The sequence below is a fragment of the Eubalaena glacialis genome, chromosome 4 (assembly GCF_028564815.1).
Source record: "Eubalaena glacialis isolate mEubGla1 chromosome 4, mEubGla1.1.hap2.+ XY, whole genome shotgun sequence".
Taxonomy (NCBI): Eukaryota; Metazoa; Chordata; class Mammalia; order Artiodactyla; family Balaenidae; genus Eubalaena; species Eubalaena glacialis.
The window spans coordinates 73,157,183-73,170,148 of NC_083719.1; the positions used below are offsets into that span (position 1 = coordinate 73,157,183).

The 12,966-nt window shown below is 35.9% G+C and overlaps 1 protein-coding gene across 1 annotated transcript in view; it reads left to right on the plus strand.

Moving 5' to 3' along the window:
* The window catches only part of ADGRV1 (adhesion G protein-coupled receptor V1), a 560,722-nt gene that overhangs the window by 379,911 nt on the left and 167,845 nt on the right, over positions 1 to 12,966 (plus strand). Inside the window, exon 85 of the mRNA XM_061188957.1 lies at positions 3,130 to 3,308. Within this exon, the coding sequence (XP_061044940.1) occupies positions 3,130 to 3,308 (179 nt within the window). The remainder of the gene's footprint in view (positions 1 to 3,129; positions 3,309 to 12,966) is intronic.

Genomic DNA, 12,966 nt, shown 5'->3' on the forward strand with positions numbered 1-12,966 from the left:
GGCAACATAAAAAATATTATGCAAAGATAATGGTCTCTTGATACTCTAACCTTCGATTACAAAGGAGGAACCACGATTACAGGGAAAGGAATGTATCTCAAATGCTCCACTCCCACCTTATTGTGGAGAATGGCAGTACTGGAGCTTTTAACCCAAGGGCTTCAGGGGAGCAGTATATGCCTCAGTGTTTTTAGAACAATGAAGAAAAACGAAGTTAATCTAAGCAAACGTTCAAATCATAAAAGGAATAATAAGCATATAGGCTAACTCACTGAACCCAAGTTCTATATGTACAGTTGGACCTCAAGGAGCTGTGAGCAGGAATGGAAGGCTTTGTCCCTTCTTCTCTGCAAACACACTTTCTCTCTTCACTGTGCTTTTGGCTACTCCCACCACTAAAGTTCATATGTTTTCTTTTCTCAGTTGACCAGCTTAACTATCACAAAATTTCAGGGAACTCAATGAGAGATGATTGGTCCAGCCTGGGTCAGGCTTTGTCGCCAGATCCACAGCTGTGGGCAGAGGAACAGGGTCATGAGCCCACCCTGCGTATGTTGGCAGGGGGTGGGGGAAGGTGAGGAGGGAGACAGGGCTCAGAGAAAGAGCGCTGATGGCCTAGGCATACATCCCAGAATATACCTACCATGCATACTATATTAAAATATTTTAAAATTCAAGTAAAACTTGAAGTGAGTTAGTCAACACACATCTTAGGTTTAGGCCATATGGTATTTCCAGAATAATTAGATGTTGTTTCATTACATAGTGTTTCCATTCTTTAGCAAAAAAAAAAAAAAAAAAGTCATATAGTGGTAAATGCTGTCCCTAGAGTATACCTCAATGATTGGATTCTTTTGAGAAGGAAAGAGATTTTTTTTTTTTAATTAACAAAAGCTTATGACATTTGGAGCTTGATTTGCTTAACTGAGTATTCAAGCATCAGTGACCCAGTACCTTGAGCTCTTTAGAGCAGAAGCATTGCGTTTGTAAATCTAACAAGCAGTTACATTTGTCTCAGTCTTATCTGAGGCTGTGGTAAAGGTCAGACAGTTGCTGAAACGTTCAATGATTCTAACTAATGGAACTAATGTTCATCTGCGTAAAAGTGGACATTTTGGAAATGCCCCAATCTTTATCATGATGAATCAACTTAAAAGTCATTTACCAATCTGTGCGCTCCTTCCTGATTCTTCCACCGACTGCACCACTGAGTTACCATGTTATAAGGGTACACACAACATCGATTTAAAATAAATAATCCGTACTTTTATTTTGGAAATGGGTTAATCATCCTTACTTTGCATGGATTTTCATTCTCTAAACAGGCAGTATTGACCACTCCAGCATCAGACACTTGATATAGTCCCACCTATTTGAGTCATGTCCCTACACTAATAATAGAAAGGAGGAAAAAAGCCTCTTGGACCTAATAATTTTTAAAAAGAAGTTAGAACAAATTTACATAAGCAGCAACTCAAAACATGCTTCATAATTACAGATAGATGCAGATGTACATAAAGATATGGAGTGCTGACAGGAAGTAAAATTCAGAGACAAAAATCTTCAAGTAACCAAACATTTTTATCCTTTCCTGGTTTAGGCCAATCAATACTAATCCTTCAAGGCTAATTTGGTTCAGATAGAATCTTACCTGGAGGCCTCAGTAAACTATCTAAAAGCCTTCCCAGGAACATTAGGCATGTTGTTTTTCACATAGAAGAGTTTCCATTGTATCACTGCTTACTTTTGGTCTTTATTTATCTTTTGTTTTTCACACTGTCTGACATTCTAATAGGAGATTTAAGTGAGGTGGTCACATTTTTTAGTGCTGACTGTGTGCTTAGCACTTTATATGTAGTGTCTTATGTAATCTTTATAATAGCTTTGTTGTACACATGAAGAAACTGAGATTGTTGTCACTTGCTCTGGGATTGTTGTCACTTGCTCTGGAATTGTTGTCACTAATGTATAAAAATATACATATATGATTAATCTGTACTCACACTCCACAATATGAAATTGAGAAGGGGGTTTTATCTAGTGGATAAGCATCATTGTGTGAAATATGTATGATATGACTTTCAATGTTGTTTCTGTAATAAAGGATAATTAAACATAAGTGATCTCATGGGAAAAGAACATTAGAAGGCAGAATATATAAGTTCTAGATTTGGCTTATATACGCGCTAGGTGTGATTTAGGGCCAATAGTAACATTTCCAGGCCTTGGATTTCTTCTTCTATTTATCTAATGTATCCCTTCATCCCCCTCACTCTTTATATACACTTGTCCCTTTTATATTTTTATCTTAAGAAGATAAGAAATAACAGATATAAAGTATGATGTAAATATAAATGTTTTCCTTAATGATTTCTTCCCATTTGTTTGGAAAGTAAGATTCAAGAAGGTAAATACCTCTACCACCTCTGTTACTGTTATAGCCCCAGTGCCTGGATGGGCCTTTGAAATTTAGTAAGCATTCAATAAGCATTTATCAAGTGCTTATCAAATGAATGAAAAAGAGAGAGTGTAAATTGAGAAAGGAGAATGGCCGCAAAACCTACCCCATCACAGTACATTTTTCTCTGTGCAAACATTTTCTGTTTACTTGTCTGTCTCCCACTTGGGACTGAGACTGGGGCTGTTGTCACAACTATATCCCCATTCCCTGGAACAGGTGTCTGACTCTACCACATGATAAGCCCTCAATAAGTAAAAATTGTTTAAAAGTCTGGAACATAGGACTATTTACTTCACTATCATCATGAAGCTGTTCACATGGAAAGTAAGTTTGAGTATCAGTGTGTGTTTCTTCAAAGACATTGACAGAACAATCACAGACAATTATGACTGAGTAAATCAAAACAAATTAAGCAAAATATAAAGTACAGTAAATAAACTAAGTATTTACTAATGTTTTCGGACTTTTGAGATACCCTGAATTTCTCGGGTATATGAAAAAAATGAATGTGTGAACTGACTTAAAAAATCAAATCAAAACTATAGTTATTGAGTAGAGCCTGGCCCTTTGTTGATCTGTTGTCACTCTTTATGCCTAAGCCAGGTGAGTGTGTTTCCTGTGCCACTAGACCAGAGCCTGTTCATCTTATGCTCTGCTTCTTTCCTTAGTCTGTGAATTTCTGGTACGTGCTGGTAATGAATGATGAACACACAGAAAGGCGGTATCTGCTGTTTTTTCTTCTGAGTTGGGGACTTCCAGCTTTTGTGGTGATTCTCCTCATAGTTATTTTGAGAGGAATCTATCATCAGAGCATGCCGCAGATCTATGGACTCATCCACGGTGACCTGTAAGTACATCCAGGCAGAGCACACTGCCTCCTCCGCCTTTCTGTATCCAGGCAGCTTTACTGGTAGAAGGTGGGAGCAGTTGACTAAGGGGTCTGACTGAAGGAGCACCATGAAGACCTTTGCCTTCCTGCCACACCTTCTAAATCTCTACTTCCTCTAATTATCTCTATAAATAAGAAGCTATTGCCTCTCCAGTTCCTTTGATAGATGCAGTTTTCTCAGGTGAATTGGTGTATCAAACAGTTCACAGCAATTTATACTTTACCATAATTCAGTTTGTTAGATTGGGACAAACAAAAATACCTAGTGAAATCAGGGAACTATGAAAATTTTGGTGAAGAATAGAATCAGTGACAAATTTGGAGTGTGGCATGTTATCTAAGGAGTCTGATATTTGGGGGGGGGGGTGGATGGGGAGCACGGCAGGCACCATCATTCATAAAATCCCTAAATACCGAAAGACTATCAGAGTGAATGGAGAGTGTCTGCAAAAGTACATGGGAAGGAGGCAAGGTCAGCTGGGTCCTTCTGATAGATTCTTATTAAAGTACACTGTAGTCTTGAAATCTAACAGATCTTTATACACACATATATATGCATGCCTTAATCCTGAATCTGGTGTCTTACAACTTTGAGGACCACTCAGCCCCTTTTATTGACTCCACATTTTAAAAAAAACAACTTTGTGGTAATAAAGCTTAATCAACTCCCTTGGTGTAATGAGGATTTAGAGGAAAAAGTAACATTTCTAAATAAGAAAGAATAGCCTAGTCACAATCTTATGAAGACAATTTTACCTAATTATCTCACAGGTTATTGTGAAGATAAAAATTAGTTAACAGATGTAAAGAATCTTTTAAAGTAAAAGTACTATATAAGCAGAAGTCATTTTCATATTATTATTGCCTCTGATCAATTATGATCATCCATTATATACTTAATCAACACTTGTTATTGATGTATGCAGATATACTTCACACGTGGGCAATCACAGACTAATATCCCATACCACATTAAACCAAAGGAGATGAGCTATGTAATACACACACACACCCATTGAGATACCATATATAGTAATTTAGTCTTTTTATTGCAATTCAGTAAGATTCCCTCATACTGATTAATTTATAGCATTACAACAGTAGTATTGAAATATAGTATTATATTTTGTTGATTTAAAATTCTAAAAGCCTGATCTTCTAGAAGGGAATGGTTGTGTCTTTTCACCGTTATATTATGACATATTACTACTCCTGGCATTAATTTAAATCTTGGGCTGCCAGGATTAATTTCAGAAAGTTCTGCATCTTTCTTTGTCAAGTACAAAGTAACCATGAGACAAGTCCTGGTGGCCAGTAGCCATCTCTTTCATGAGCTCCCTGGCAAGATCAGAGTTATTTGACAGCAGTTTTAGCATCACATGTATACACACCCAGTCTGGATAAATGGGTGTGTATCACCCGATGAAAGTGATGAAAGTGATGTTAATTAGAAGAAACTCTCTCTTGATGCTTCTAAAAGGATTTTTAAGAGAGAAATAAACTGTTATACAAGAATGTCCAAATCAACTGACTCTTAAAATATTTGCCTTCTGAGCCTTTTGCAGAAAGTTCTTTATTACCAGCTCAACTATAATACATGCAATGTAAAATATATTAACCTTTACCCAATCTTAAAATTATAGCCTTATTCAACCAAAAGTGACTAACCGTTGTAAGTAGTATAGGTTACTTTTCTTCTTCATTCACATAGAATATTCATGTGAATTTATTCCAGTTTTTAAGAAATTCTGTATTTTTGATATTACTTTAATCTCAATGTAAGAATAAATTACTATGTTATTTTTGTAAAATATTGTATACTTATATCATCATTTAAAAACATGCCTTTTCTCTGGAGATGGTAGGATTTGTGGTTGTAAAATAACTGGACATCTGTTGTGCAGTGGTTGTTTGCAGTAATAAAACTTTCTTTTTAGTGAAGAATTATCTCTAAGTAGATCTCTAATGTATTAATATGCTCAAGTTGTTATATTTACAATGTTTTTGTCAACTTTTGGAACCAAGATTATGATAATTTCGTAAAACCAGGAAGTGATCGCTCTTTTCCTATTAGCTGAAAAAGTTTGCAAGTTTAGTGTTATTTCTTCTTTATTATTTTGGAAGAAGTCACACATGAAGCCAGCTAGGCCTCAGGTTTTCCTTGTAGGAAGACTTTTAATTACAGATTCATTTTCTTGTAAACATATAGAACTATTCATATTTTCCATATGCAGTTCTTTCTGTGTCAATTTGATAAATTGTCTTTTTTTCTAGGAATGTTTCCATTCCATCTAACTATTCAAATTTTTTAGTGTTTGTAAGATCTGTAGTAATGAATCTTTTTTCATTCTTGATATTGACAATTAGTGTCTTCTTTCACTATTTTTTCCTCTCCTCATCAGTCTTGCTGGGGTGTTTATGAATATTACTGTTTTTCCCCAAATTCAGCTTTTGACTTCTTGATATTCTCTATTGTGCATTTATTTTCAATTTCATTTCAATTTCATCAATTTCTAGACTCATCTTCTTGATTTACTTTTACTTTTGGATTTTATCTGACTTTTCTCTTTTTTTATTTATTCTGTTTATCTTATTTATTTAATTTGCTTTGCTTACCATGTGCCAGGTACTATGTATTTATTTTGTTTATTTAAAAAAATTTCCCCAGCTTTATTGAGATATAACTCACATATATAATTTTGTAAGTTTAAGGTGTACAATGTGATGCTTTGATACCCACATCTATTTTGAACTAATTACCACAATAAGGTTAGTTAACACCTCCATCACCTCACATAATTACCTTTTGTGTGTGTGTGTGTGGTTAAGAACATTTAAGATTTCTTCTCTTAGCAACTTGCAAGTATGTAATATATTATTGTTAATTATAGTCACCATGCTATACGTTGGATCCCCAGAACTTATTTGTCTTATGCTAGAAATTTGTGCCTTTTGACCAATATCTCCCCAGTTTCCCCATCCTCAGGTCATGGCAACCACCATTCTAATCTCTGTTTCTATGAGTGCAGCTTTTTTAAGATTCCTCATATAAGTGAGATTATACAATATCTATCTTTCTCTGTCTAAAGTACTTCACTTAGCATAATGCCCACAAGGTCTATCCATGTTGTTGCACATGGCAGGCTTTCCTTCTTTCTTGTGGCTCAATAATATTGTAGTGTATTGTATATATTGTAATATATATCTCACATCTTTATGCATTCATTCATAGACAGACACTTAGGTTGTTTCTATATCTTGGCTATTGTGAATAATGCTGCTGTGAACATGGGGGTGCAAATATCTCTTCAAGATCCTGACTTCATTTCCTTTATATGTATATACCGAGAAGTGGGATTGCTGGATCATATGATAGTTCTATTTTTAACTTTTTGAGGAAACTCCATACTGTTTTCTGTAGTGGTTGTAACAATTTACGTTCCCACCAACAGTGTGTAGTCTTTATTATTTCCTTCCTTCTGCTAACTTTGGGCTTAGTTTTTTCTTTTCCTAGTTCCTTGAGGTTTAGAGTTAGGTTGTTTGAGATCTTTCGTTTTTCGTCATGTAGGCTTTTATCACTACAAACTTCATCTTAGAACTGCTTTTGCTGCATCCCATAAGTTTTGGTATATTGTGTTCCATTTTTGTTTCAAGGTTTTTTTTATTTCCCTTTTGATTCCTTCTTTGACCCATTGGTTGTTTAGGAGTGTATTGTTTAATTTCCACATATTTGTGAATTTTCCAATTTTCTTCCTGTAATTGATTTCTAGTTTCATACTATTGTGGTTGGAAAAGATACTTGGTATGATTTCAATCTTTTAAGATTTGTTAAAACTTTTTTGTGGCCTAATATATGATCTATCCTAGAGAATGTTCTGTGTGCACTTGAGAGGAATGTATATTCTGTTGCTGTTGGATGGCATGTTCTATATGTCTTTTAGGTCTATTTGGTCTAAAGAATAGCTCAAGTCCAACATTTCCTTATTGACTGTTTGACTGAGTGATATAGCCATTGTTAAAAGTGGGATGTTGAAGTCCCCTACTATTATTGTTTTCTTGTCTACTTCTCCCTTCAGATTGGTTAGTATTTGCTTAGTATATTTGGGTTCTCTGATGTTGGGTACATATATATTTATGATTATTATATCCTCTTGATGAATTGACCCTTTATCATTATATAATGGCCTTCTTCATCTCTTGCTACACCATTTGAGTTAAAGTCTATTTGTACAATGTAAGTATAGCTACCCCTGCTCACTTTTAGTTCCACTTCATGGAATATCTTTCCTCATCCCTTCACTTTGAGCCCATGTGTGTCCATAAAGCTGAAGTGAATCTCTTATAGGCAGCATATATTGGACCTTATTTTAAAAAATCTATCCAGCCATTCTATGCCTTTATATTGAAGAATTTAATATATTTACATTTAGAGTAATTATTGATAAGGACTTACTAATACATCTTATTAATTGTTTTTTTGCCTATTTTATTGTTCCTTTCTTCCTTTTTCCTCTCTTGCTATTTTCCTTTTTGAATCGGTGATTTTCCATAGTGATATGCTTTGATTCCCTTCTCTTTATCTTTTGTGTGTCTACTGTAAGTTTTTTGCTTTGTGGTTACCATGAGGCTTACATAAAATATCTTATTGATATAACAATCTATTTTATTGGTCAACTTAACTTCATTTGCGTACAAAAACTGCTCTTTTACTCCTCCCCTTTTCTCTTTTGGGTCACAATTTACCTCTTTTTTTTTTTTAGTTTTTTTTTTTTTTTTTGAAAACATCTTTATTGAAGTATAATTGCTTTACAATGGTGTGTTAGTTTCTGCTTTATAACAAAGTGAATCAGTTATACATATACATATGTTCCCATATCTCTTCCCTCTTGCATCTCCCTCCCTCCCACCCTCCCCATCCCACCCCTCTAGGTGGTCACAAAGCACCGAGCTGATCTCCCTGTGCTATGCGGCTGCTTCCCACTAGCTATCTATTGTACATCTGGTAGTGTATATATGTCCATGACACTCTCTCACCCTGTCACATCTCACCCTTCCCCCTCCCCATATCCTCAAGTCCATTCTCTAGTAGGTCTGTGTCTTTATTCCCGTCTTGCCACTAGGTTCTTCATGGCCTTTTTTTTTTTTTTTTCCTTAGATTCCATATATATGTGTTAGCATACTGTATTTGTTTTTCTCTTTCTGACTTACTTCACTCTGTATGACAGACTCTAACTCCATCCACCTCATTACAAATACCTCCATTTCATTTCTTTTTATGGCTGAGTAATATTCCATTGTATATATGTGCCACATCTTCTTTATCCATTCATCCGATGATGGACACATAGGTTGCTTCCAGGTCCTGGCTATTGTAAATAGAGCTGCAATGAACATTTTGGTACATGACTCTTTTTGAACTATGGTTTTCTCAGGGTATATGCCCAGTAGTGGGATTGCTGGGTCGTATGGTAGTTCTATTTGTAGTTTTTTAAGGAACCTCCATACTGTTCTCCATAGTGGCTGTATCAATTTGCATTCCCACCAACAGTGCAAGAGTGTTCCCTTTTCTCCACACCCTCTCCAGCATTTATTGTTTGTAGATTTTTTGATGATGGCCATTCTGACCGGTGTGAGATGATATCTCATTGTAGTTTTGATTTGCATTTCTCTAATGATTAATGATGTTGAGCATTCTTTCATGTGTCTGTTGGCAATCTGTATCTCTTCTTTGGAGAAATGTCTATTTAGGTCTTCTGCCCATTTTTGGATTGGGTTGTTCGTTTTTTTGTTATTGAGCTGCATGAGCTGCTTGTAAATCTTGGAGATTAATCCTTTGTCAGTTGCTTCATTTGCAAATATTTTCTCCCATTCTGAGGGTTGTCTTTTGGTCTTGTTTATGGTTTCCTTTGCTGTGCAACAGCTTTTAAGTTTCATTAGGTCCCATTTGTTTATTTGTGTTTTTATTTCCATTTCTCTAGGAGGTGGGTCAAAAAGGATCTTGCTGTGATTTATGTCATAGAGTATTCTGCCTATGTTTTCCTCTAACAGTTTGATAGTGTCTGGCCTTACACTTAGGTCTTTAATCCATTTTGAGTTTATTTTTGTGTATGGTGTCAGGGAGTGTTCTAATTTCATACTTTTACATGTATCTGTCCAATTTTCCCAGCACCACTTATTGAAGAGGCTGTCTTTTCTCCACTGTATATGCTTTCCTCCTTTATCAAAGATAAGGTGACCATATGTGCGTGGGTTTATCTCTGGGCTGTCTATCCTATTCCATTGATCTATATTTCTGTTTTTGTGCCAGTACCAAACTGTCTTGATTACTGTAGCTTTGTAATATAGTCTGAAGTCAGGGAGCCTGATTCCTCCAGCTCCATTTTTCGTTCTCAAGATTGCTTTGGCTATTCGGGGTCTTTTGTGTTTCCATACAAATTGTGAAATTTTTTGTTCTAGTTCTGTGAAAAATGCCAGTGGTAGTTTTTTTTTTTTTTTTTTTTTTTTTTTTTTTTAAACATCTTTATTGAAGTATAATTGCCTTACAATGGTGTGCTAGCTTCTGCTTTACAACAAAGTGAATCAGTTACACATATACATATGTTGCCATATCTCTTCCCTCTTGCATCTCCCTCCCTCCCACCCTCCCCATCCCACCCCTCTAGGTGGTCACAAAGCACCGAGCTGATCTCCCTGTGCTATGCGGCTGCTTCCCACTAGTTATCTATTTTACATTTGGTAGTGTATATATGTCCATGACACTCTCTCACCTTGTCACATCTCACCCCTCCCCCTCCCCATATCCTCAAGTCCATTCTCTAGTAGGTCTGTGTCTTTGTTCCCATCTTGCCACTAGGTTCTTCATGACCTCTTTTTTTTTTTCTTTTCCCTTAGATTCCATATATATGTGTTAGCATACTGTATTTGTTTTTCTCTTTCTGACTTACTTCACTCTGTATGACAGACTCTAACTCCATCCACCTCATTACAAACACCTCCATTTCATTTCTTTTTATGGCTGAGTAATATTCCATTGTATATATGTGCCACATCTTCTTTATCCATTCATCCGATGATGGACACCTAGGTTGCTTCCATGTCCTGGCTATTGTAAACAGAGCTGCAATGAATATTTTGGTACATGACTCTTTCTGAATTATGGTTTTCTCAGGGTATATGCCCAGTAGTGGGATTGCTGGGTCATATGGTAGTTCTATTTGTAGTTTTTTAAGGAACCTCCATACTGTTCTCCATAGTGGCTGTATCAATTTACATTCCCACCAACAGTGCAAGAGTGTTCCCTTTTCTCCACACCCTCTCCAGCATTTATTGTTTCTAGATTTTTTGATGATGGCCATTCTGACCGGTGTGAGATGATACCTCATTGTAGTTTTGATTTGCATTTCTCTAATGATTAATGATGTTGAGCATTCTTTCATGTGTCTGTTGGCAATCTGTATCTCTTCTTTGGAGAAATGTCTATTTAGGTCTTCTGCCCATTTTTGGATTGGGTTGTTTGTTTTTTTGTTATTGAGCTGCATGAGCTGCTTGTAAATCTTGGCGATTAATCCTCTGTCAGTTGCTTCATTTGCAAATATTTTCTCCCATTCTGAGGGTTGTCTTTTGGTCTTGTTTATGGTTTCCTTTGCTGTGCAAAAGCTTTTAAGTTTCATTAGGTCCCATTTGTTTATTTGTGTTTTTATTTCCATTTCTCTAGGACCTGGGTCAAAAAGGATCTTGCTGTGACTTATGTCATACAGTGTTCTGCCTATGTTTTCCTCTAAGAGTTTGATAGTGTCTGGCCTTACACTTAGGTCTTTAATCCATTTTGAGTTTATTTTTGTGTATGGTGTTAGGGAGTGTTCTAATTTCATACTTTTACATGTACCTGTCCAATTTTCCCAGCACCACTTATTGAAGAGGCTGTCTTTTCTCCACTGTATATGCTTGCCTCCTTTATCAAAGATAAGGTGACCATATGTGCGTGGGCTTATCTCTGGGCTTTCTATCCTGTTCCATTGATCTATATTTCTGTTTTTGTGCCAGTACCAAACTGTCTTGATTACTGTAGCTTTGTAATATAGTCTGAAGTCAGGGAGCCTGATTCCTCCAGCTCCATTTTTCGTTCTCAAGATTGCTTTGGCTATTCGGGGTCTTTTGTGTTTCCATACAAATTGTGAAATTTTTTGTTCTAGTTCTGTGAAAAATGCCAGTGGTAGTTTGATAGGGATTGCATTGAATCTGTAGATTGCTTTGGGTAGTAGAGTCATTTTCACAATGTTTATTCTTCCAATCCAAGAACATGGTATATCTCTCCATCTATTTGTATCATCTTTAATTTCTTTCATCAGTGTCCTATAATTTTCTGCATACAGGTCTTTTGTCTCCTTAGGTAGGTTTATTCCTAGGTATTTTATTCTTTTTGTTGCAATGGTAAACAGGAGTGTTTTCTTAATTTCACTTTCAGATTTTTCATCATTAGTATACAGGAATGCAAGAGATTTCTGTGCATTAATTTTGTATCCTGCTACTTTACCAAAATCATTGATTAGCTCTAGTAGTTTTCTGGTAGCATCTTTAGGATTCTCTATGTATAGTATCATGTCATCTGCAAACAGTGACAGCTTTACTTCTTCTTTTCCAATTTGGATTCCTTTTATTTCTTTTTCTTCTCTGATTGCTGTGGCTAACACTTCCAAAACTATGTTGAATAATAGTGGTGAGAGTGGGCAACCTTGTCTTGTTCCTGATCTTAGTGGAAATGGTTTCAGTTTTTCACCATTGAGGACAATATTGGCTGTGGGTTTGTCATATATGGCCTTTATTATGTTGAGGAAAGTTCCCTCTATGCCTACTTTCTGCAGGGCTTTTATCATAAATGGGTGTTAAATTTTGTCGAAAGCTTTCTCTGCATCTATTGAGATGATCATATGGTTTTTCTCTTTCAATTTGTTAATATGATGTATCAGGTTGATTGATTTGTGTATATTGAAGAATCCTTGCATTCCTGGAATAAACCCCACTTGATCATGGTGTATGATCCTTTTAATGTGCTGTTGGATTCTGTTTGCTAGTATTTTGTTGAGGATTTTTGCATCTATGTTCATCAGTGATATTGGCCTGTAGTTTTCTTTCTTTGTGACATCTTTGTCTGGTTTTGGTATCAGGGTGATGGTGGCCTCGTAGAATGATTTTGGGAGTGTTCCTCCCTCTGCAATATTTTGGAAGAGTTTGAGAAGGATAGGTGTTAGCTCTTCTCTAAATGTTTGATAGAATTCGCCTGTGAAGCCATCTGGTCCTGGGCTTTTGTTTGTTGGAAGATTTTTAATCACAGTTTCAATTTCAGTGCTTGTGATTGGTCTGTTCATATTTTCTATTTCTTCCTGGTTCAGTCTTGGCAGGTTGTGCATTTCTAAGAATCTGTCCATTTCTTCCAGGTTGTCCATTTTATTGGCATAGAGTTGCTTGTAGTAATCTCTCATGATCGTTTGTATTTCTGCAGTGTCAGTGGTTACTTCTCCTTTTTCATTTCTAATTCTATTAATTTGAGTCTTCTCCCTTTTTCTTTTGATGAGTCTGGCTAATGGTTTATCAATTTTGTTTATCTTCTCAAAGAACC